At 41.1% G+C, this 27339-nt stretch overlaps 1 protein-coding gene across 1 annotated transcript; it reads right to left on the reverse strand.

Moving 5' to 3' along the window:
- Positions 1-337: 337 nt before the first annotated feature.
- On the reverse strand, positions 338-27339 carry LOC131256067 (COP9 signalosome complex subunit 6a-like). The gene is made up of 9 exons (XM_058257111.1): positions 26961-27339; positions 26350-26438; positions 18415-18508; positions 17089-17150; positions 16927-17005; positions 16700-16792; positions 10780-10880; positions 10415-10470; positions 338-720 (listed from the first exon to the last, which is right to left on the reverse strand). Exons 1-9 carry the CDS (start codon positions 27256-27258, stop codon positions 639-641), a joined length of 954 nt encoding a protein of 317 aa, XP_058113094.1. The 5' UTR covers positions 27259-27339; the 3' UTR covers positions 338-638.

Below are 27339 nucleotides of genomic sequence, written 5' to 3' on the forward strand. Positions count from 1 at the left end.
ATTGGTTCCAGCATCCCAACTCATTAGGTTCCTAGTTAAGTTGCAACTCACCTGAGTCGAGGGTGAACCGATCCATTCAGGTCCAAGTTGAGTCATTAACTCGCCTAGAGTTGGAGGTGAATCAGGAACTCAATAGTGTCAAACAGATTGGTTCTGATCCGAGCATATGTGATTAAATCAACATGTTCCTCCAAACGCAATTGCAGAAAAATTTTCATATTGCAGAAATGATTTTCTTCGGGGTAAGTAACACAGTATTCAATCCTGAATACAGGGATTAAGAGACTCATACCACCCCAAGGTTTTGAAATTTCATTACCAATTGGATTCCATAATGTATAATAACAAAATGATATTGGATAAACTTGAGAAAAAACATATAGATATCTATGAAGTTGAATCAACACATCTCCTTAGTAATAAACTCATCCAAACCAAACTTGTAGGACTAAAATCCTCATATCCTGGATACAAAATAAATGGGAAAAGAGACAGAATATCCTATAAAACTTTTCGCCAATAAATTTTCTTTCTGAATCAGCACAGCTCCAAAAATGTATGTGCTATGACCAGAAAAAAAGGGAGAGCTGCTGTGCAAAAAACTGCATCTGGTTCAAGCAGAAATAGCAGCAGTGTGACTAAATGAAAGCAGTCCTTCCTCCCCTTCTGCTCTGTTTGTCATATGCAGTGTTGAACTTGTCAACGAGCTCGTTCATGGTGCTGCAAAAGTTACAAGGAGTTTCGTTACACTTCCCAAATGTGAAAATTGAAGAAGATGTCTATAATTTCATGAAACTTTCTTCTATATGAAATGAAAGATTTTTTTACCCCTCAATAGAAAGAACTAAAACTTTTGACCATTAGATAGCACTTGACTGCAATCAACCTATGTGATAGTCTATTACACTGTTCCTGTGGGAGTTTTATGTTCTCATTGCCAGTCCCCAGCCCACATAAAGGAGGGTTGCATCAGGTTGGCAACTGGCGTCAAACTCATGCCAAAACTCCCAACATGAATCCGAACAATATGACATTCTGAACAGATGTGAGGGCATTCTCTGTAAGCAACTGCTACATTGGAACCAGGGTGTAGTGGGAAATGGGCAAGGGTTAGCTAGGGCGTTTCCTGAAAGTGACATGCCACAACAACACCCAATTGCCATGAAAGATATGCAAAGGTTCCTGCTCCATTCTGGATGTGTGCAGGTAAAGAAGCTAGTCCAGGAAAATAGGATTCGTATTACCACATGAAATATAAGAACATTGACAGGAAAGAGTATGAAGGAGAGTTAACGCAACTTGTGTGTTTAGAGTATAGGGGCCAAAACTAGAAAATTTGATGGGTATAAGCTTTGGAATATAAAAGGACAATCATAGAAATGGATAGGGATGGTTGTAGATAAACATTTAAAGGATAAAGTTATAGATGTGAAAAGAGTAAGTGATAGGATTTTATCAATGAAAGTTATGTTAGGGGAGATATCAACATTATTAGTATGTATGCGTGGTAGGTACAGTCAGAGGATAAAAGATATGGACTAATGCAAGAAATTTTAAACGGAGAGAGGATATTTATAGGAGACTTAAATAGTCATGTAGAAAAGAAAGTATAGGTATGAGAGGGTATGTGGAGATACGGTTTTGGGGGAAGAAATGAGATGGATAAGCTATCATTGATTTTGCTATGGCATACAATCTAGCGCTGCAAACATGTACTTTAAGAAGAGAGATGAACATTTAATAACCTTTCAAAAGTGGATCATATACAAGCCAAATAGAATTCTTTCTACTTGGGAAGACAAAACCATTAATATGTAAAGGCTATAGGGTGATACCTGGAGAGAGTTAACTACACAATATAGGTCAATGGTTATAGATGTTTACATTAAGAGATGGAAGAAAGTAAATGACATTAATAGGTGTCTATAACTAGATGCTAGAATTTAAAAAGGAGAGAACAATATTATTCAGAAATAAAGTGATGGAAGAAGGAAAATGAAATATCAAGGAAGAAGTAAACGATATGTGGAATGGGATGACTGGGTGCATTAGGAAAGTGGCAAAAGATATTTTAGGTGTACCTAGAGGGAAAAGCCAATCATATAAGGAAACTTGGTAGTGGAATGATGATGTACAAAATGTTCTTAAAGAGAAATGTGCATGTTTCAAAGCTTGAAAATGAACCAATAACAATGAAAATCTTGAACAATATAAAAACACCAAAGATTGTTAAGTAGTGAGGCTAAAATCTTTACATTAGATTGGTGACGAGAAGGTGAGAAAGATATCTTCAAACTTGCAAAAATGAGGGAGAGAGAGTAGGGACCTAGATGACGTTAGATGCATTAAGAGCAATGATTAGAGAGTGCTGGTCAAGGATAATGAGATCGATAAAAGGTGGAGAAGCTATTTTCAAAACTTGTTAAATGGAAATCACTCTAAGAGTATATAGATAGAAGGAACCATAAACTCAAATAGTATTAGACTCTATAGATACTTTTGAATGGTTTGGATATCTTAAGTGAAAGAAGCTTCGAACAAGATAAAAATAAGAAGGGCCCTTAGACAGATTGATGGGGACATCACGTGCACACGTGCCCCCCTCCTTACGCATGTACGCGAGGAGGGCCCCACCATCGATCTGGATCGATGACGACGTCCAGGGAGCGCCTCCTAGTTAGAAGACTGTGTTTTGGTTCCTTCAAGTGGATCCGATCGTCATGTGAATCCCACCATGGGTTCTCATGATCATGGCCCAATATTCCAAACAATCTAGTACTTTGAGTTTTGGTTATTATTATTATTATGAATATCATGGATGGTTTAGATTACTTTGATTAATTGTTATTTATGGTTACTTTGTCTCTAAGTATTAGGTTACGCACATGGCGCAAGTTTTGAAGTATAAGATTTTATTATAAATAGGCACCCCTTGTAGTCTTTTGTCTCATTGAATATTATGAATAAAATTCTGCGTTTTCCTGCTTCTCTAATTCTTTAAGTTGTGGAAATCCAATTGAGTGTGAAACCCCCCTTCTTCGAGGGGCTAACGATCGTGGTGCAAAGCCACACCCATTTCAAATCGCCCCCATCTCCTACTATCCATAATCATCATCTCTCACAGCCATCCACTCTTCAAATCCACCTTTATTTTGCAGCCTGTCCTTCTCAACAGTAGATTTCCAGAATTAGGCCCTGCATGACGCATATAATAGCCGCCCCACGACGAGCGACTTGCCGCGATCTTGCTAAACCTAACTTGAATCATCTGCCTCGTCTGGTATGTTCCTGTTCTTCAACATCTGGATCTTCATAGGCGTTATCAGCACTACCATCATTGATGGCAAGGTTTGCCACTTTTTGCTGGGGACAAGTATTTGATAGGTGGCCCAGTTGGCCATAACGATAGCAGTTGTCGGGCCTTGGTCGAGCATAGGGGTTCGGGATTCTAGTAGTCGATACGCCCCTTTGGGGTCTAGCTTGCCCGCTTCCCTGATCTCGGCTCTCAGACGTAGTCGATATGCTCCTCTGGGGTCTAGCTTGCCCGCTTCCCTGATCTTGGCTCTCAGACGTAGGAGGCTGAGTGCGTGCTCCTAAAAGCTCCTTCCCCCTGGACTGTGGAGCTCCCTAGGGCGGACCTGCCGCAGCAATCCTTGCGGTAGAATATGTCCGTGTATTAGGACGTTCAAGTTGCGCTTCCGCCCGAGTAGCTAACTTAATCGCATCATTCATCGTCTAGACGGACTGCATCTGGACCCGATCCTGGATCGCCATTCGCAATCCACCGTTGAATCTGACGACTTACTGTGATTTAGTCTCGACCAAATCGTTACGCACCGCCAGACAGTAAAATTCTTCTGCGTATTCTTTCACCGACCGACTACCCTGTCGACAATTTTGGTATTGTTGGAATAATACCTGATCGTAATCGCTAGGGAGGAATCGGGCACGTAGTAGCTGCTTCATCCGCTACCATGTGCGGATTGGTACTTTCATCTGCCTGGTTCGTGCGAGTTGTAGTTGTTCCTACTAAGCTGAAGCTCCTCCTTTCAACTTGTAGGCCACAAGCTTGACCTTCTTTGCTTCAGGGATGTCCATATAGTTGAAAAATCACTCAACTTCAGAAAGTCAATCAAGAAAATCCTCAATGTGTAGTTGGCCATTGAAGTTAGGAATATCAACCCGCATCTTGAATTCTCGATCTGTTCGATTTACTCGATCGCCGCCTTATCTGGGGTGTTGGAAGATTATGTCGTCAATCTCCTCCTCACTGGATCCTCCTTCCTCAGGAATGACCCTTGGATGCATTGTCGGTACTATCCTGCGATCAGGGCGATTACGAGTTTTAGCAATTAGCGGTAGAGGATTACCACCAGGGACACGGAGTTGCCCTAGGGTTTTTGCCAAGAGATCCACTATGCGGTCAATGGAAGCCTGCAACCCTTCCATGGCTTGTCGATTCTCTTGCTGCGCTGATTCGAAAGTTAAGGTAAATTCTCTGGAGCACAGCTCATGGGATTGTTGCCCAACCCGTCGTTAGAAGCCATCTATCCGAGGAAAAACCTCACTTTGATACTATATTGACGTAGGGAAGGTCGTGAGGTTGAGCAACGTCTTCCTCAAGAGGATAACTATTCTGAATCCACGGAACTTCTCTGGACTCCTCACAGACACTTCTCGAATCCACGAGGAAAGAAAGCAGAAAAAAGAAATAAATTCTAATAAATTCGAAATTGATTAATGAATCCATAAAAACGAGTTCACAACCCTTTAAATAGGGGTACCAAGCAATGGGAAAGAAATCAGAATCAAACTACAACTAAAACTCCTAGAATTCGCGACTTACTATAAATAGTAAACTTACTATTTATAGACGGTCGTGATGTCTACTAGTGCGCAAGGTTTTCGGCCCAAAATAGTAAGTGTCCTATTTGGTTTTACCAAGCTGTTCTCTTAATTTTTCTAAGCCCTTTTCATGTTGGACACAACTCCTAAAGCCGAACGGATGAAGAGCTATAATCAAACTAAAACTTACTATTTATAGTAAAAACGAAATTAAAATAGGGAAACGATCGTCGATCTGGCGGTATTTCGCAAATCCGGCTTGGGTAACCTGGCATAGCTGGGTTGGTTGGCTAAAATAGCTCGTTCTACCCCAAAATCATATATTTTACGTCAGATAACTCATTCCGGATTGCGAGATACACCCGATTTAAGGTCCGATGGTCTAGATCACTTCTGTCGTCGACCGGGCCTTTTCTAATCCATCTTGACCATGTAACTATCCGCGACCTGCTCTACATCATTACATGAGGGTTGAAACTTCGATGGAGCACCGTGCTCAAACTGGTCATCCGTTCGATTTGAAAATTAGTATGTGGGTGGCGGTAGCCCATCCCTGGTCGACCAACCCCTTGCTGACCCATTTTGGGTTCGTGAGCCCCACACACGTGCGGGCCACAATCCACGCACGTGCGTCAAGCCCGCTTGCTGCCCACACGCGTGGACTGATCCTCGGTTCTCTCTTTTCTCTCTTTCACTCCTCTCTCACTATATTTCCCTAGCCCTAACCCTAGATTATCCTAAATCCCAATTTCTATTCTTTTTTTTTTTTCAACCCTAGGGTTTCCCAAATTGAAACATGTGAATCCCTTTGATTGGGGAAATAATCCTTTGCATGTGTGGATGAATCTACTCTCTTTTGATCATTGTTTGGTATATAATTTTAATTGATCCAGCCCTAACATGTGTAGGCTTGGACCCTTGTAGATTCCCCTTGATTGAATGCTTGACTTTGTGAGATGTGGAAGTTTTGTGAATGTTTCTAAATTAGTATGATCTAAAGTCTGAAATCTTACATATCATGTTTAATTTCCATGTCCTGCATCAAATTTTGTATCAAAGCCTAGGTTTTTCATAGGGGCTGCATTGCATATTTAGGATTTAGTCTACTCGCGTTTATTTTGCATTAAATTTCATCATATAGGGTTGTTTAGGACCCATCATTCACAAAATAGACTGTTGAATTTTCTATTGTTAGAAATTCCCCCAACTTTCATTGCTGAATTTTCTGTTAACAAACTATTTGGACAGTTATGTTGCTGAAATTTAAGGAGCGTTGCGTAGTTTCCCTCATATAGAGTCCCATAGGAGCATTTAGTCTCATTTAGACGCATATATTTGCATTAGAGGATCTTTGAGTTGAGTGGGTAGTTATATGCCCACATGTACTGGTCGCAGGTTTGGGTTGCACCTACACTAAACATGGAGCAATTACAATAGTCAATGGACAACATAACTCAACAGTTTGAGTCTTTGGGTAGGTGCTTGGGACAACGTATTGACCAACGTTGAGATCAGCTTAATGTGTGCATTACCCTACTAGAGACCTCCGCCTGGGCAAACCTCGCCATTGGGGAAGATGCCCAATCTCAGGCAGGTGGTCAGGAGGATAAATAAGGTAATGAAGGTGGCCAAAGAAACAGACATGAGTGCGCACCCGTGCACCCATCCTGCGAGGGGCATCATGATCATTATGACCCAGATGCGCAACTCCTCAAGGGAGTTACAGTAGAGGCCCCTACGTTTAATAGCTAGTTGAGCCCTAAAACCGCAGATATTGACCACTATTTTGAGTGGTACGAAATGTTGGATGCTCGTCGAGTCCGATTTGCTAAGATGAAGCTTGTGGGCCAAGCAAAAAAGTTTTGGGCTACTGTGGAGCGAAAGAAAGAGAGGTTGAGAGAACCCCTCAATAGTCCATTGGAGAGAAATGAAAGAAACTCTAAAGGAAAAATACATCCGTTTCTCTTATCACTTGAGGTTGGTTGAGGAATCGAAGTCCAAGTTTAACCCTCTCCATATTCTAAATACCAAAGACTTTGAGCGAGAGACTGAGTTAGACTCGATGGTGTACGCCCTTGTGGCTAGGGAAAGTGCATCAGAGGCTAATGCAAAGTTACCCACTGAGGCCACTCTGGTAGTGGATGAGTTTCGTGATGTCTTTCCCAATGATCTATTGGATGAGCTTCCCCCTATAAGGGATATACAACACCATTGATTTAGTCTCTGGGGCGACTCTACCAAACCTGTCTGAGGTGGTCAATAGGAGTCTGAGAAATCTGCTCAGAGGTTTAGTAGGAGAGAACACCAGGACGTGGGACACTGCACTACCTATCGCCGAGTTTGCATTTAATAGTTCTGTCAATAGATCTACAGGTTTAAGTCCTTTTGAAGTCGTTACTGGTTATAAACCTAGGAAGCCTAATGATCTTGTCCCTATGTCCCTATTTCATAGGCCATCAGAGTCTGTAAAGTCCTTCGCACATTACATTCATTCATTGCATCAAGAAATCAGGCGAAAAATCAATACTAGTAATGAACATTACACAATTTCTATTGACTAACATAAACGATTTAAGGAATTCAATGTAGGGGACTCTCTGATGGTTCGCATCAGGCCAGAGCGGTACCCTCAGGGAGTCGTTCGTAAATTACACGCGCATAGCACTGGACCATTTAAAATTATACAATGAAACGGTCTCAACACGTATGTGGTAGATCTTCCACCTTCCATGAGAATTAGTTCTACATTCAATGTAGAGGATCTAGTTGCATTTCAGGGGCCACTGATATATTGTCCAGACTGTCACCTAAATATCCTAATTCCCCAGACCTTTCCCTTGATCCATGGCCCCCTCTCGACCCATCGTTCCAGCCTCTACCTCTCATACCTACCCTTCCCATACCCAGAGAGGAGATAGAGGATATTCTGGATCATCAGATAATATCGACGTCAGATGGCGGATTTCAAAAGTTCTTGGTCAAGTGGAAGTCACGCCCAGCTTCAGACAGTACGTGGCTCACTGAGGAGGAGCTTTAGAGACTTGATCTTGACATCTTAGAGTGGTTCAAGAGTTTTGTTTGGTCAGTGGCAAAATCTTCGCAGCCGGGGAGAATTGATGGGGACATCACGCGCACATGCACCCCCTACGTATGTACGCAAAGAGGAGGGTCCCACCATCGATCTAGATTCAGGGAGGGCCTCCTAGTTAGAGGACTGCGTTTTGGTTCCTTGGAGTGGACCTGATCGTCATGTGAATCCCACCATGGGTTCTCATGATCGTGGCCCACTATTCCAAATGATCTAGTACTTTGAGTTTGGTTATTATTGTTATTAGGAACATCATGGACGCTTTAGATTACTTTGATTAGTTGTTATTTGTGGTTACTTCGTCTCTAAGTAATAGGTTGCACACATGGCGTAAGTTTTGGGGTATATAATTTTATTATAAATAAGCATCCCTTGTAGTCTTTTTTCTCATTGAATATTATGAATAAAATTTTGCATTTTCCTACTTTTCTAATTCTTTGAGTTGTGGAAATCCAATTGGGTGCGAAACTCTCTCTTCTTCAAAGGGTTAACTACCGTGGTGTGAAGCCACACCCATCTCAAATCGCCCCCATCTCCTACCATCCATAATCATCATTTCTCACAGCCATCCACTCTTCAAATCCACCTTTATTTTGCAGTCAATCCTTCTCTACAACAAATTTTCAGAATTAGGCCCTGCAAGAGGGCTGAAACTTCGGCAAAGCACCGTGCTCAAACCAGTCATCCATTAGATCTGAAAATTGGTGTGGGTGGCCCACCCCTGGCCAACCAACCCCTTGCTGACCCCTTTTGGGTTCGTGGGCCCTACACACATGCGGGCTACAATCCATGCACGTGCGTCAGGCCCGCTTGCTGCCCACATGCGTGGACTGATCCTAGATTCTCTCTTTCCTCTCTTTTACTCTCTCACTATATTTCCCTAGCCCTAACTCTAGATTATCCTAAATCCCAATTTCTAATCTTTTTTTCAACTCTAGGGTTTCCTGAATTGAAACATGTGATTCCCTTTGATTGGGGAAATAATCATTTGCATGTGTGGATGAATGTACTCTCCTTTTATCATTGTTTGGTCTATAATTTTAATTGATCCAGCCCCAGCATGTGTAGGCTTGGACCCTTGTAGGTTCCCCTTGATTGAATGCTTGACTTTATGTGGGATGTGAAAGTTTTGTGAATGTTTCTAAATTAGTATGATCTAAAGTTTGAAATCTTACATATCATGTTTAATTTCCATGTCCTGCATCACAGATGGCATACCAAAAGGGGTTTGGAAGTGTATGGAAGATACTGGATTATTTTTGTTGATAAAGCAAATGCTAAACAAATGGAAGAAAAGTATCGTGGTACCTATTTATAAGAATAAAAGAGACAGAGAGCTGCTCTAACTATTGTGGGATTAAACTTACAAGCCATACTATGAAACTTTGAGAAAGAGTGATTGAGCATAGAGTCATAGACTAAGGAATGAGGTGAATGTATCAGAAAATCAGTTTGGCTTCATGCCAGGGAGATCCACCACTAAAACTATGTTCCTACTTAGACAATTGATGGAGAATAATAGAGAAAGGAGAAAAGATCTCCACCTGGTCTAAAAGGGGTGACTTCGTACAAGTTGAATGCTCTAAAAGGGCAAAGGGAGGCCCAAATAGGCGTTGGGTGGAGGTACTAAGAAAAGACTTGATGAACTATAGTCTAACTGAAGTTATGGCCCTTGATAGGGTGGAATGGCGGAAAAAGGATTCATGTAGCCAACCCTAATTAGTTATGATAAGGCCTAGATGATGATGATGATAGAAAGAATTAAAGGAAATATTAACAGTGTTCGAGCCCATAGCTCAATTGTAGACAGACTGCATTTTAACATTGAAATCTCAGGTTTGAGCCAGCTTACAATCCAATAAAAAAAGGGGGGAAATAACAATAGGCCTAGAGATCAACACCAGCCAACAAATTAGTTGATACTACACTCCCATCAGTTCAAGGCTTCTTGTGCCCAACTTAATAACCTTTATTGTCAGTGTCAATATTTAAATAACAATGGCGGCGGCGACAATGATGATAGTAGTAATAATAGAGCTTTGCTAAGTCCACAACTGTGTGCAATAAACGATGTACATAACACGCATGGGTCAGCGTGGCATGATAGGTCCAAGATCCAGTCCATCTGTTAGAATGGAATCAGTATATTGATGCGCTGGCCCAAGAATCAGGTTGATCCACTGGTCAGCTGGGCCACAGTTTGAAAAACAAATGTACAGCTCTGAAAATCTTGGCTGAAGTTTTGTAACCTATCCACCTGTTTCCAATAGTGGGGACCACATGCTGAGTGTACTGGATTTATTTTGGGGAAAACATGTACAAGGTTGAACCAACCAGATGGATGGATTGGAAATCTCACCAATATGCCCAGCTAGCATACGCGTAGCATTTACATTAGCTTTATAGCACACGTGTGCGTGCTTAGCAAATACTTGTAATAATAATAATAATAATAAAGAGGTGAGAAATGGCCTTAAATACCTTGAGCAGTTGGTGAACATGGCAAGGTAAGTCATCAGGAGCGTATCATTGTATTCCTACAAAAGAAAGCAGGCACGAGACAACCAAATGATGGCAGAATCAGAAATTGGCTGATATGAATACCACTAATTAATTCCATCTGAAACCAGAATTTGTTGGATAAAGAAGCATTGGTTACTCTTTTCAGTAATAACAGCCTCAGAAAAACTTTTCAGTTGAGGTAAACCAGAAAACAGAAACAAATAAGGGCCAACTGAACCAATACACATGATCATCAACAGGCCCTATTTGCATTGCTGATTTCTTTTTCCCGGACAAAACAAATTGATAACATATTCAACCATTATGGCAAAAGTATCACTCACCATCAAGAAATCATCTTGAAATTTCACAGATTCAATGGCCGGCAATCTCCTCAAAAGACTTGAAACTTGCCTAAGCAATGAATTCTCACATTGAATATCACCTGCACTTGGAACAAACAAGTCACTGTCAGCATTCGACCAGATTCCATAAAGAGGCAAACTTCAAGCTCCAATAACTGGACAGAGTGAAAGGACCAGTTTGGTGCCCATAAAGTATCTAACTCACAATATGAGAAACATTTGATTGATGATAGCATTATTGCCTCAATTTTCAGTGCAACTCATCATGTAACATCCCAAAACTATGATTCTCTTGGTCTAACATTCTTTAACTTCAAAAGATCTAGTTTTTGCTTCCTAGGTTGATACAAGAGCTGAACTGAAAGAGGCAATTACACTAGAAGTCAGGGGTCGCCTGTGGTTCCCAAACACATAACAATAAATTCTTTTCTATAAATATATGTCTAGCTGTATATACAATATAAACAGATTCTTTTGTGACAGATTCATTATCAATAAATCCCATGATTTATTGTGCATTCAATAAATACATATGCATCTGTAATGTTATTTAATCATTAGGTTCGTGAGGAGCTGGATGAGAAGAACTCTCCTGTCTGGTACTGCAGTATGGATGGAATCAAGAAACAACCATCAAACCATAAGCACCAATTAAAAAAAATAAAATGTGGCAATCATGTTTTTTTTCGGTGTTATATGATCTTCGGGCTCTTGAACCTGCTTGGATTGCATCTAGACAAATATAACCGGCGACGAGCAATGACACGATATGCACACCATGGTGGAAAGATATGGCTGTGTATATCTCCTGACAAACTCATTACAGCAAGACCTATGGAAATCTATAATGTGAGGAAAAAGTGGGAAGAGCAGAATTCTTGATGAGGACATTGAACCATCATATAGGGTCTACCAGATGAGGAGGTTCCCTACTGCCGCCCTCACCTCATTATGGATGGACAACATCTACATGGGCTCCAGCGGGCCACTTTGAAGACCACATGTGTAGTTTGTGCATCTGGAAGACCCCATATTGGGAAGATGGATGTGGGCAGCTATCAGAGGAAGTTTCGACCATTGGATTGTGGTTGTTGGCCCATCTGACCGTTAGATCATCATCTGCCGGCCATCGGACCGTTGGTCCACCCAGATCTTGGACCACATAGGTCCATGGTGTAGGTGTTTTAGTTTTATTTATATTTTAAGCATTATTGATGGTTTAGATTAGGATTTGATGTTTTTGATAGCTTATTTGAATTTATTTGCAGTATGCACATTTCTTTTAGACTTAAGGACATTATTGTAATTTCTTTTAATTGAGAATGTAAATAGGGGGGGGGGGGGGGGGGGGTTGTGTCCAAGCCCTACTCCACGTTTTCTGAGGAGAAAAAAAGAAAAGAAAAGAAGAGAAATCTCTTTCTTCATTCTTCCTCCTTGCATGAGATTTGCAGGTAAAGATCCAGACACTCCTTGCGTCCAAGCCCTACTCCACGTTTTCTGAGGAGAAAAAAAGAAAAGAAGAGAAATCTCTTTCTTCATTCTTCCTCCTTGCATGAGATTTGCAGGTAAAGATCCAGACACTCCAAGGATTGGAGAGGAGGTGTGAAGGCTCGAGGATGATCCTCATTTATTCCTTCTTCTTTTTCTTTAAAGGAAAGTCCCAATCTGTTTTTCATTCTTTTTCTATTCAAACCCTAAACCCCATCTCTTCACTATTTTTCATCTCTTTTTTTTTTTTTTTTTTTCCCTCCTCAATCCTCCAAACACCCAACCCATCCAAAACCCTAAGCTGTGCACCCTCTCCCATGGTCGTACGCATGTGCATGCAAGGCTGTCCACATGGACAACTACTTCTCCTTTGTTTTTTTGCTTTGTTTCTCCCATAAAACCCTAACCTTAACGCCCTATTCCATCCCTCTTTAAAACCATAACCCTAATCTTCCCCTAAACCCTAGCCCTACGTTTCCTATTTTAAACCGTTAGTCACAAATTGTGTCTAAGACTTGAAATCATCAATCTAGCTGTAACAACTAACAACTGCTATGGAAAAATTAACCCATTACAGTCCTATAACAGCCTATAATGGTCTAATAATGATCCGTTATGGGACTGCAATAGGTTTTTTCAAATAATATTTTTTCTAGAGGAAACAACAATTTATTGATGAGGCCCGCATAGCAAGAAAGAATACAATGCTCAACCTAGAAAAACAAAGAGGGCAACGAGCTGCTTACACATGAGAAACCCAGACCAACAAAAGGTTAATAGTCCTCCAAATCAGCTCATTGATGGAAGAACATTTATCCTGGAAACAACGCTCATTCTGCTCCCTCCAAATGGTCCAAAAGACCGCCATAATGAGCATCCTCCAAGCTTTCTTCCCACCTTTCGACCCTCCAGTGCCATGCCAGGTCCATGGAATCTTATTCACTGAGCCTGGCATTACCTAGGCCACATGCATGATGGAAAAGAAAAACTCCCAAACTGATCAAACAATGGGGCAGTGAATGAACAAGTGGTCAATCAACTCCACGTCCTTCATGCACATTGGGCAAATGTTGGGCAGAACTAGAGATCTTCGCTGCAAATTATCTATTGTCAAGACTCTCTTTCTTCCAACTAGCCAAACAAACACAACCACTCTTGGGGGAGCCCCATAGAACCATAGGTGGAAAGGATTAGGCGGACCTGGGAGAGGAATTGAGGAGCAGATCACATTAAACATCGAACGGACCGAGAATCTCCCAGAGGGGTGAGAAGAACTCTCCACATTAAGCGATCATCATCCAACGTGGGGGCCGCAAGCTTCAACTGAGATACATATTGCGGCAGAAAAGACAACCTCCAAAGAATCAATCCATCTTTTGAGAGGTGCAACCCATGACCAGCCGAAAGCAACTGAGATACAGATTGTGGCATGACCCATTGCAAGTTGAATAAGAAAAGGACGCTGGACCATATCTTAATGGCGAAGGGGCAGTGACTAAGAAGATGATCAACTGTCTCCTCGTTGCTCATATAAAGGAGGCAAACATTCAGGATAGACATCCCCCTCTTCTGAAGATTACCTACAGGCAAGATCTGATTTCTGCTCACAAACCATGCAAAAGAAGAAATCTTCGGAGGGGTCCCGTACGACCAGAAACCATGAGGAGCCATGGCTCCCAGATCAGATCCAGATGAACGAATCGAGTTATAGAAGGTTCTGACTGAAAAGGAATCTGAAGGAGAAGCAGAACAATGTAAAGATTTGTTGTCATCAGGGGAAGGGATGAAAAGCTGAAGGTGGTCCAATAAGTTGGCAAAATCATCTATCTCAGAATCCGAGAGGTCCCTTCTACATGGAGGGCACCAGACACCCCTACCGCCAACCACCAACCACCTTAAAGCATCTATCTATTGTAATGTCCTTATCCAAGGAAAGCTGCTAAGGAAGGAAAGACTTCAGCTACAGGCTGACCTCCACACCAAGAATCCTCCCAAAACCAGATTCGGGATCCACTCCCTAGAGTGAAAGAAGCAGAATCCATAACTGACGGGGATAGGGATGAAATGGCCTTCCAGATGCTCGATGTAACCAAGACTTCTTGGTCTTCCAACCTCGTTCTTCTACCCCATACTTGTTGGCAATACCCTTCCTCCACAGCTTCCCTTCTTCAAATCTGAAATCTCCATTGCCATTTGCTGAGCAGTGCCAAGTACATAGAGTTGAGATCTCTCACACCTGCTCCTCCTTCCTTGGGAAGACATACCTCCTCCCACTTTAAGAGATGAAATTTGTGTTTTTCTTCCGCACCTTGCCATGAGAAATCCCACCTCAACTTCTCTAGTTACTGAATCACCGATCTCGGGTATCTATAAAGCGACATAAAGTATGATGGCAGGTTCAACAGCACTGCTTTTATCAGGGTGATACGACCAGTTAAGGACAAGTGCCTGCCTTTCCAACTAGATAACTTCCATTGGAATCCTTCTATCACTTTGCTCCACAGATGTTTTGGGGGCTTCCCCACACATAAAGGAAGGCCCAAGTAAGAAGAAGGAAATGAGCCGGACCGACAACTGAAGACACTTGCTAACCTGATTAGTTCTTCATTGGATAGACCTAACGCAAGCGTCTCGCTTTTGGGCATTGGTTGCATTGGTTTTGGGTATCAGCACAGGAAAGATCTGCTATGGCACATTTCAGACTTATGGGTGTCAATGGTCAGGGCAGCTCAAGCCAGCCCTGCAGGGCAAGGGCTTGGGCCACAGACTTTTGAGCAATTACCATTCACCATACATTGACGCTCACTGAATCTGGATCATGTTTCAACGACCCAAACCATTTTTACGATGGTACTTATCATAGATGAAGGATACCAATATATGTATATTTAATTTGACTATTTCAAACCGTTGAACACATAAATCTCTTTCCTCAATGGGCCAGGGCCTTTTCAGACTGGTAAGGGCCAGGGCCAGTCCCCGGCCCAGGCTTAGGGCACTAGGGCTGGGCTAGGGCCAATCCCAGTCCATTGCCATCCTCATTCAGAGTCACAGACGTCAGTTTTCTGCATATAGATTTGCTGAAGAATCAGATCAGAAAATGAAATTACGGATCCAGATTCAATTCTTGCAATTCTGTTGCATTAACTGTTGCCGAAAATGATCCTGTATGCCACCTTTTAAAGTTTATGGAAAGAATGAAATTGCAGATCCTTCAATAACAAGGTAGCCTTGGTGGAAAGTGTCAAAAGAACTCTTATGCTTGTTATAGAGTGGTCAGCTGGCTCGTGCATTAGTTACAAGGAATTGCTAGAGAAGATCTCCTCCGTGATTGGAAGTGGTGATTTTCAGTGGTGAGATTGGCAACATGATGTGGAAGCCGCCTCCTATGCAGCACCTAAAGCTTAATTCTGACGTTTGTGCATGGGAACATGGATCCTTCCAGTGTGGGAGATGTTTTAGGAAATAAAAAACATGAGTTCTTAATGGCATGCACCATTCCTCTCCTTTGCATCATCATCATCTAAGGCTCATCCGAACTAAACGGGTCAGCTACACAGATCTTATTCCATCATTCCACCCTATTGAGGACATTCCTCTCCTTTGCATTGCTGGTCCATATAGTGGCTTCACACATCCCGAGGTTGAGGATTCAAGGAGCTGGTGCCACCATAAAAAAATATCTTAGTCGCAATATTCAGGGCCTTACAGTGAGGTGCATTCAAATGAGGCATAGATTTTGGCACTAAGAGAAGGGTTCTGCATTTTTTTTTTTTGTTCTTTTTTATTTATTTATATAGATGATGCAATTTATTGAAGGCAAAAGCCAAAAGAACAAAAGGAAACCAAAACAAAACAAAAAAGAAAAACAAAAGATAGACCCATAGAGACAGAAGAAAAGAAAAAGAAGAAAGAAAAAAGAAAATAAACAGAGCTACAAAGGGAGATACAAGGGGCACAGCCTCACCAATCTGCCCAAGAAGGAACTAGGAAGCTCACTCCTTAACAAGCTTAGAATCCTATTACAAACCCCAAGCTCAGAACCCTTAAGATTTCGGTAGCAGCAATTCTGCATATTTTCAAGGGAATCTTGTTATCGATGGCTATTCTACTAATGTCATCAAGTGGTCCTCATCTAGTGAGAAGTCCTTAGAAGTTTGCTTTTTGTTTATTTGACACTAGAGCCATTGGGGCTAATAGGAGGGATGTGCTTTCCAAGGTTCTGGGAAAGGTAAATCACATAGTTGGTTCCCTTGCAAAGGAGGGAGTGACAGGAGGGTCACTCGATATCATATCTACAGTGCCCTTCCATTGATAATTTTCTGCTTTCTTCAATAAAATTCTAGCTACCATTTATTTAAAAAAAATCATGAATGCTTAAACGTGGTGGTTAAAAGCTGAACAGGTGTACCTTTCTGCATGGCAAGAAGATAATGGTGAAGTATTCTGATTCTGCTATTAAGCATTTTGATGGCACTATGTATACCCGTAAGGTGTGCAGCCACTGCATGAAAAATCCATGCTTGTCAGCTTCAATCATTTCTATTCATCAGTCAAGAGAAGTCTGACTCAAATAGAGAATGTGGAAGTTAGAACAACACAAAATAACAAATAAATAAATAAAATAAGAAACCTTACATTGAGTAGCAGCAGATCCACCATCCGATGGTTTAAGATGGGCTACATGATCAACAGAGATTCGTTCTGCTTCTACAGTCTTCAAACAAATGCAAATCATTTAATCATCTTATTTTGCAATGATGATGCGAACTACAAGTCAAGAAGACAGGCAGGACCAACCTCAATGGTGTAGTTTGATCTAACAAATATCAACTGGGGAATCCCATCTATGACATGCAATTCTTGAGTTGTAATAATCCATTCCCACAAAAAAATGTTGTTGTTAGTACAAGTTTTCAAAAAGAAAAAGAAAAAAAGAGAGAGCATGAAATGAATTATTATGGATAATCAAATTGTCTAGTCAGTAATAACAACACATTGCACAGCATCCATGTATGCCTAAATCAGATAAATTTAGTCCAAAGGAAATATAAACTCATTATTCCATAACGCTCAAACGATATCCGGGAGCCAGCAAGTCCCAAAGGAGGTTGGTTCGTTCAGGCAGACATGTGGGCTCATCCTTATTGAACAGACTGTTTGGTTTAATCAATGCCAATTGCCTTTAGCAATTAGTTTATATATATATATATATATATATATATAAGGAATGCCCAGCAAATTTATAAATATGAGCAGTTGAGGAGAAGCAGAGAAGTACCTCAACCCCCACAACAGTTTTTCTTTTGTTTTTCTAAGGCTATGTCCAACTATGTGTTTTCACTTAATCACTCGAGGAAAATAAATTATATGATTGTGTTACTTGGAATTTATCATGAAGCTAAAATGGGCTCAACTATTTCCAACAAAATAAAAGTGGGATGTGGAGGGACCAAAAGCCAAGTAAAAACATATTGTAGCATGCCCTTCCATTTGTTTTAAAAAAATAATCACAAGTCATGCGTCACAAACACTCGCAGTACCAAATGTTGCAACCAGTGTTGCCTAGATATGATTAGTCAAATGAACAAAAATAAGGTCAAGGGGCGTCAGGGCCATGACTCTCTGTTTCTCAAACTATCCAAGATAGAGTTATGGATATGGATAAGAGTATCCCATTGGTAGTAGCACGATATTCATATCTTGTTTAATGATGAAATATGAACATTAAAATAACATTTAATTTTATTAAACAAGTAACCTTTTCTATATTTCTAACATTGTCTATTGAATTAACTTGTTGATGTTGTAAAAGAAACACATGCCCGTATATTATGTCAAGAATGGAAGAAGTTCTCAAACTCACAGAAATAACAAATCCAGTAAACTAGGATTCCATTTAAACAATTTTCCCATGAAGTATCTTAGAGCAGCCACAATCAACATTGGTATTGTGACAAGTCCAACACTATGTTAACATGTGCAAGTATGAAGTATCTAGGCACGTGATGGCTTTAAATAATTTGCTATTGCACAAGCAAAAAGGAAAAAAAAAAAAAAAAGTAGTTCAAGATGACAATTGTGACAAAACATTGAGAACAGGGTTTAGATGCAAATCAGACATACCACTTTCATATATGGTCACCGGAAGATCCTTTTGTGCGTGGTTGATTGCAGGATTCAGAAGAACATACACTGGACTTTCATTTATATCCATCAACTGTTCCAAATAATAATAATAATATATATTTGTTAGTCAGACAGTCGAACAAGATAGTTTCTCAAAGAAAACACTCATAAACAAACTTAAAAGATATGTTCTTTCTAGGCTGTAACTTGAGTAGGTCAGGTCAGGACCATCGGGTTGAGGGTCAACCCAAGCCTGACCTAACCTTAAGAGGAGTGAACCTGTGGCCCAACCTAAGCCCAACGCTAGATACTGAATACATGACCCTAACACAATTCAGTAGGGTTAGATTGGGCTGGTTGGGTCAGGTTAACACCTGCAACTAGTAAACTAACACATAAAATCAAACACCCAACCATCAAATAATATCGTTAAAGTAATCATTAGCAAAATGAAGTCCATAAGTAACACCCACAAGTATCAAAATAAAACTAGCAAAATGAAGTTTATAATCACCATAGTATTAAAAAATAGTTACATTACGGTTGTAACGGCTGTTGCATGACCGTAATGATGGTGCCCTTACATGAAAGGGGGCTATAATGCCTGATTTGAAAGGAAAAAAAAAGAAAAAGAAAGAAGAGAAGGGCTTATTAGTTATAACAGGCATGCAATGGGCCAAAGCAGTGGGGCAAGACACTATTCAACATGTTGATCATTACCAAATATGTCAAGTCCCAAAAGAGCAAGGTCAAAATACTGGTCTCTACACCCCATCACCCGTCCTGAAGACACCATGGGAGGATGTTAGCATGGATTCATGTTGGGTCTTCATGGGGTAAAAAAGGTATGTATGGATTCAATCTTTGTCGTGGTGGATCAATTCTCCAAAATGATAGATTTTATTGATTACAAAAGACATCACATGCTTCATGTGTTGCTGATTAATATTCAAGTCGTGAAGTAACATGGAGTTTGGAAGGCGATTGCTTCAGATCAAGATACTAAACTACTAAGACACTTGTGCAAGAAGATGAGCATTAATCTGTAATATAGTGTTGCTTACCATCCTCAGACCATTGGATAGACAGAAGTGTTGAACTGAACGCCGGGAAATCTCCAAAGAAGCATTGAGGGAGAGGATCCTAGACAGTGGGACTTCATTTTGTGACAACTTAAATTTGCCTACAATAGTTCCAAAACTTGCTTCACTGGTAAACTCCCATTCAAGAACGTGTGGTATGAGTTAAAAGTCAATTTATTGATTTTGTACCATCACCAAACTTGAGAAAAATCAACAGTGACGCTGGTGACAAGGCAGAACTAGTGTTCGGAGTATTGGTATTGCTAGAATTTGCGCTGGTTGGGGATATGGAAACAATGTCGATATCGCCGATAACCAGAAATTCTAGGTAACATTGGGGAAACATGGGGAAAACGGTGAAATTTCTCAGTGAAACTTCAGGAGATGCTAAAACACACATTTGCATATTTAGAAATTTAAAAAAAATGCAAAAAGAATGCATGCATAATAAGTTTCCATTTAATGGGGGCGTAAAAGCATGTGCCGTTGTAAGAAGCCAGTCCAACCATCCCATCTATCCAGCCAACCATCCACATCCATCCATCCAACCATCTAACCGTCCACCCAAACATTCATCGAAATTTCAAACTATCGACAACACATGATATTTCGCTAATAAATAGTTGTTGACAACTGGAAAGGAAATGAAAGATTGTGGTCTTGATATCACTCATATTGCGATAACGATAATATTGCAAGATGGTCGATATTATCATCAACAATTTGAACACTGTATACAACCATGAGCCCATAAAAAATTGAAATGACTTTTTTTAATAAAAAAGATTTTTTGTAATATTAAAAATTTAGCAATATTATCAAAACATCGCCAATACACTGGCAACACAAGCGACACCTGGAATTTACATAGTCGAAAATATTGGCAATACATTGGTGACACTTAGCGATACATCGTCGATACCTCGAATTTCTAAGACTACCTGTGTTATCAGTATCAACAAGCTAGAGAAATAGATAATATCGAGGAAATCTCGATAATATCAAGGATGCTCCGAACAATGGGCAGAATAGATGCAATAAAGTTATGAAGAGGTTTATCAAAAGCCAAAACCACAACCCCATCACACACACACGCACACGCGCGCACACACACACAGAGAAAAGCAAAGTAATAAGTAGTTGTCGATGAAAATCAATGAACCAAGACTTTTGAAACGCAGCTTCTTGTCATGGTCGTTTTTCAAAAAGAAAGGTTTCCAACAGGCAGCCACAATAAATAAAGACAAAAGAACGTTGGAACATGCAAGGCATTGAAGAAGACCAATGAAAATTCTTATCACATAGAGCTACCATAAGACATCACTTCCCCTACCTTCAATGTCATTGATCTCTATGAATACCATGGACGAATCCTCTCAAAGTGAGAGGCGCTAATGCTAATAGGTTTGCAAGTCCCAAGATGACGCAAGGGTGGAGAAACAAAGCCAACTACGGGTCATGCTGAAATGGCAAGAATCTTAGGTTCGAATAGTAAGCAAAATTTTAACATGTGCAGAATATATGAGGGTTGAGACTTGAGAGAATATAAATGAGGGCTTACACTTAATTCTCCTTGTAGGATTTGAAGAAAAAAAAAAAGTGATAAAGGATGGTATGACATGTGATAGATCACAGGCTAGGATTTAAATAAATCAACAATGAAGATTTCTTAAGATAACTTAGGTTTCTTATATAAAACCAATAATTGAGTCTGTAAAAGGCATTTTCATGCAATGTTTTTAGTAGTGTAGTTAAAACGCTTTGCAGCGTACAAATGTATTACATGTCCTTGGTAGCGTAAACTATAAGGCATGTGGCATGTAGCATGTAGCATAGGTAGCATACGCTGCCTAAGCTGGTTATCGGACTCTTAGTTCGCTTTTGCATCAGCATTCTTGCAGATGGGAACGCTTAGGTACGCTTAGTACCTCTTTTCCAAGCTTTGTTTCGGATGAGACAACAAAAGTGTCAATGTTGATTTCTGAAGCAAAAAATGCCTATCCTATACAAAATCAAATTCCTGACAATTTTCTTGCTTGATAGTTTTAAGGTTAAGCGAGAGTTGTCTCAAACCAGAGATGAGTTCAGAGAAATATCCTTCTCTCTGCTACCATAACACCCTTACCTACTTATTGACCCACTCAGCTCTGCACCTAATAGCCATCCACAATAAGCCTTTCCTTGTTTGAACCCTGCCATTAACATTAGGGCTATGCCATCCTAAGGGGTTCCCCTATTTAGGGCAAGGCTTAGAACAGATGCCAACCATTATTGTTAAAGCTACAACCTCTTTTCTTAAAGTCTTTCTTCCATGTTAGTTCAATATTGGAAATGGTCGTGATTCATCCCCATCACATGTGGCACTACATTCGATCAATACGGACCACCACCACCCAAATTGGTGGTCCCTATTGTGGATGGAGCATATCTCTATTATCACACCCATTGGACAATCCTAATCATTTGTATTTGGAAATGAAAGTGTATGGTTGGAGAGTTTTTATTTCTTTTAAATGGTGTCAAACTCACAAAAACCAAACCCCATGATTAAACTCATCCTTTTGAAAGAAGGGTTTTTAAAACCCTAAGGGGTAATACTCTTCTGGCCCCAAAAAATTCATCCGCTCGATTCTCTCAACCTAACCTACTCAACAATTTGAGAAAATTTTTAGGGGTTTGATTGGTTCTATGAGAGAATCCCATGGCCTGAATTTCATGAAGGAGAAATCAGTATTCCCCCGTTTCACGTCCGTACAACTATGGAGGCTTGAGATTTTCGATTTCTACTTGATTTGGAAGAGAAAAAACAGTACATTTCTAACTCTTGACCACAATTAATTATTTTCATTTTATTTTGATTGATTGAAAGTATATTTTGTCAGTTTTCCCCTCTCTGGCATGCCCCTTTTTTGTGACATTGTAGAATAAGCTTGTTTTACTAGCATTTGTTGCATGCGGTCTACTTTGGTGTGCCATGTGTGTATGACATGGCATCCAACTCATCTAGTTCACCATGTTGGACACCACACACCTGATGACTGCATATGCATGGTTGTCCATTGTTTTTTAGTCCGTTATCCTACTATTGGAATAAAAATTAACAATAACATCACAAATGGAACCTTTATCAATGATCCTTTTACCATCAATCAGGAGGGAGGAGATGCAATTGGTACGGGATCTAACACTAGCTATCCGTGGAAGAACTTGGTGTTCTTATCACCTTCCTTGACCCAAGTTGCCCAAGAGCGTTGGCACGACTTGATCTCCTCCTTTTTTGGGCGAGCACTATGATCACCAGAGAGCAGATCTTTAGCTGCTAACTCGTCAGCAAACAACATGCCTCCTCCTTCCTTGATGCCTAGAATTTCTATCTCACAGAGGATAGAATCCATCTTAAGCTTCCTCTGCAAGAACACCTCTTTTTTTCCACGCCTTCACCTTAGCTTTTAACAACTTCAACTTCTAGAAGAGATGAAACCGACCCAACCTACAACCATAAAGGAGCACCACTAACCTAAGACCAAGGCCTGAAAACCCTCCACTTTGAGCTAGGCCAGCTCAAACAGAAAGGGCTTAGTCCCCCAGTCAACTTCATCTGCCTCCACCAGGATAAGACAATGATTAGATACTAGTTTTGGAGGCCCCTTTGATGCACCAAAGGAAAAACATCCACCCACCCAAGAGAAACTAGGAATATGTTTAGCTTAGACATAGTTGGGTTCGCTTGAACGTTAGATCGGGTGAACTTGACCCCTCCCATAAGAATGTCCACCAGCTCATGCTTGAGAATCCAATCTGAAAAACCTAGTATATTGTTAGAAATCCGACCTCGATGAAGCTTCTCAAAAGTGAAGTGAATCACATTAACGTCACCGCCTACACACCAGGGAAGGTGAGACAGGACAGAAGTAGTAGAAAACTCCTCACACAAAAGCAGACGGAGAGCCAACTACTTTAGGCTATAAACCCTGAGAAAACCCACTTGAACTTAGAGGTGACACCTTGGAAGGCCACAATAACAGAGAAGCAACCCTTCCATCTTTCCTGACCCAAGTCCTTAGATTCCACATCACCAAAATGCCACCAGCCGATCCAACAACGTCAAGGCTTCCCACTCGATACCCCTACACCCCCAGATAGAATCAACCAACCCACAATCAACCTTCTAGAGCTTAGTTTCCTAAATAGTAATAAGACGGGCTTTAGAACATTTTTTTTTTTTTTTGAGAAGTTATGATTTATATTAATAAGAGAAAGAAAACATAGAAACGAAGTTGCACCGCCGAGGGAGCTACACAGCCTACTACACACCTAGAAACAGCAAATTATAGTCCTTTAGTTTGTCAACATTGACGGCCCACTCAACAACTAACATTCTAGCTCTAGCGGCTACATATTCCACCGATTTAGAAATCCCTTTGAAACATCTGCTATTTCTTTCTTACTAGACTGTCCACTAGACGGCGAGAAGAGACATTCTCCAAAGCTTCGTCCTTCTCTTGCCCATCAAGATACCATGCCAAGCCTTTAATAGTCTACCTGTTGAATTTGGGACAGACCAAGCTATATCGAAACGAGACAGAAAATCTGTCCAGATATGGCTAATAAAGGAACAATGAATAAATAGGTGATTCACTGATTCCTCCATTAACATGCAGCACAAACATACATTAGGAATAACCATGCCTCTTTTCTTCAAATTATCTACTGTGAGCACCCTGCCCTTGGCCACAAGCCAAGCAAATCCCACAATCTTTGGAGGGGCTTGATACTTCCAAACCTTGTTGGTGAAAATCTCTTCTTCCTTCTCATCTTCATCTCCTTTTTCAATGCACCTGTAGAATGACTTGACCGAAAACTTCCTTGATTTGTTTTTGATCCATACTTGCTTGTCTTCATTATTCAAATCAATCTTTACCCCTTGGATACGATTCAGCAGTGTCGCAAATTCTTCTATCTCAGATTCAAGGAGATTCCTTCTACACTCCACGTTCCACACCCACGCACCCCCTATCTCAGAATAACTGTCCGCTACTAATATATCTTTATTAGTAAAGATGCAATATATGTGCGGGAATTCCTACTTTAAAATTCCCTCCCCCGCCCATGAATCTGTCCAGAACCTGATTCTGTCTCCAATCCCTACTGCAATGGCTATCTCTTTAGTAACTTCCTCTCTTATGGATACCCGCGCACCCCCTATCTCAGAATAATTGTCCAGACAGGCTTTCGAACATTTACCAATATCTTTAACCTAGATGTGCTTTTGGGGACACTTGAGCCCACATACATTCCAACTTTAGAATCTTCATTGGATAACCAATGATCTATTTCCCCCTTCTCTCACTTCTACGAATAACTTCAGCCAACCCACTTGGATCAGCCTTGAGACTAGCTAACTCCCTACATCACTTGGCCTGGATCGAAGATCAACAAGGAGTTGAGACAAAGACAGCTGAAAACCTCTCTTTTCAACTAGTCGGAAGAGAGCGACATAGTCCTCATCACAATCCCCAAACACCACCCCAATAAGTCTACCGAGATGGCTAATAGCCTCCCCAATCCATCGCTCCCCTAACAGCCACAACGAGGCTCTCCATAACTCACTCTTCAAAAAAAAAAAAAAAGGGCTCCCCATAATTCCCGTCAGACAGGTAGGTGAACGGATGTGGTCAGACGCAAACTGATCATTATCCAAACACATGGCTGCCTGCAAGGGGTAGACGTGCAAAGCATTTTCAAGGAGGCCCAAGTCAAGAACTAAGGGGGAGTCTTCAAGGGGGGATAGATAACAGAGCAGGGGACTGAAAGCACCCAGAGACTGGAGACCTTGGGGCACAACAACAGAAACCCAAGACCACTAGGCGCTAGGGGGGAGCAGAGGAAAAGAGGAGGGAGGGGTGTGAAAGACCTCTGGAGAGATAGGGGTTAAAGGAGGGGAGTAGAGCGAGTGAAAGTTAAATGGATCTCCCACACTCACACAGGAGGAATGGACCACATGAAAGTCATCCTCTGAATAAAGGCCCACCCTACTTCATCAAATTCCGACAGAGATTGGGGCGAACACTTGTTGCTAGCAAAATCAACAAATCCGATGTTTACAGAAAGGCTAGACAGATCAAGCTCTGAGGCAATGCTAGCACACCAGGTGCCGACCTCCATAAAAGCGCTGAAGTCGGCCAACTGCACCACACCGTCATTCTCATAAGTTGCGCACACACATCTCTCTCCCTCTCTCTCTCTCTCTCTATTATCTACCTTTCTCTTCTTTATTTTCTACTACACATCAGTGTGTAAACAGCACTCGTCCACACTGGTGCTCCATTGCTTTAATTCTTAACATCTCCAATTATCATTTCCCAATTTTTTTTATAAAAAAAATGGATTCCAAATTTCTGATATGCAACGATCCAATAGAGCAAAAAATGCACAAAGCATATGCCAAATGAGACTGCGACAAGGCAATTAAGAAAGGTAGGAATCAGATGAAATGGGATTTAACATACTAACAAAACAAAAAATAAGAACCATAAAGTATTAAATTCAAAAAAGGGATGGGGCACTCTAACCATATTAGAGCTCCCAGGTGCATAAAGTACTGTTATTAAGAAATCAACCGACAGTACCTTAAGCCCTTTATATAGATAGGAGTAAGTCACAAGTGCCTTTTCTAAACTAACCGATGCGGAACTAAACCCACACAAGAATAGCATAACAGTAACTAACATCAACACAATTTAAAACTTAACAACATGTGGAGTTTCTTCTTAACAGATATCTCATTAGAAAATCTGTAAACCTCATGAGCTTGCAATATTAAAAACAGTAATAGAGATGCAACACTCACAGCTTTATGAATCTGCATGTCCGATTCCTGAGCATCACTCCCCGTAGAATACCATCCGAGTATGTAGAAATTCGGGAACACCTTCTTATCTATTTTCATTCAAAAACAATGCAGCACTGGTATAAGTACAGTAGTTATCTCATAGTGTTTAACCAAACAAACATGTTGGGGACATCTTTCTGCATCCTGGGCCATTCACCACATGGGCAACACCCCAAAAATCTCCTCCATCAGATGGTCTTAAACCAACTGATTGGCATTGCACAAATTGGTAATTGGCCAACGGCCTATTATCCGATTGGAGAGAGTTTTGGGAGCATGAGACGGTCCCACGAGTCAAACGCCCTGAATTGCAGAAACACACTGAAATCTGGGCCATTTACTAAAGTGGGTTCCACCTGATTAATAGGTCGGATGTCCTACATGTTTTATCCACAGCTCAAAAACCCGAAACTCGATGAATGCCGAGGATCACAGAAAAAGGTCGGCCTAGCGCAATCGGGCATTCTCTGGCGGGGGGAATTCGAAAAGGGCAGAAGCTAAAACCCTAAAAGAGGCGGAATTTAGATAAAAGTTGATAGATGGGAGAGAGAATGAGGATGTGTGATTACAGAGCTCTTGCTTCTTCTCGAGGAAGGAGCGGTTGAGGGAGTCGGTGGAGGGTTCGTAGAGGAGCTCGAAGCTGTTGAAGATCTCAACCGTCCGGCCCCTCTGGACGCCGATGACGCAACCGAAAACCCTAGGAGGAGAGGAGGAGGGTGCGCCGTTGGTGCTAACTTGAGCCGCGGGTGAAGATGGGTGGAGGGACTGGGATTTGACACGTGTGTAGTGGTCGGAGATGTTGACGATCACCAGCGGGTGGAGCTTGAACGTCAGCCCGCTGCTGCCGCTGCTTGTCGCCGTCGACATCGTCTTAGGCGGAGAGAGAGAGAGAGAGAGAGAGAGAGAGAGAGGCTGTTTCTCCTCTCTGCTTCTCCTTCGCTTTCTGCT

The sequence above is a fragment of the Magnolia sinica genome, chromosome 9, assembly GCF_029962835.1.
Source record: "Magnolia sinica isolate HGM2019 chromosome 9, MsV1, whole genome shotgun sequence".
Classification (NCBI taxonomy): domain Eukaryota; kingdom Viridiplantae; phylum Streptophyta; class Magnoliopsida; order Magnoliales; family Magnoliaceae; genus Magnolia; species Magnolia sinica.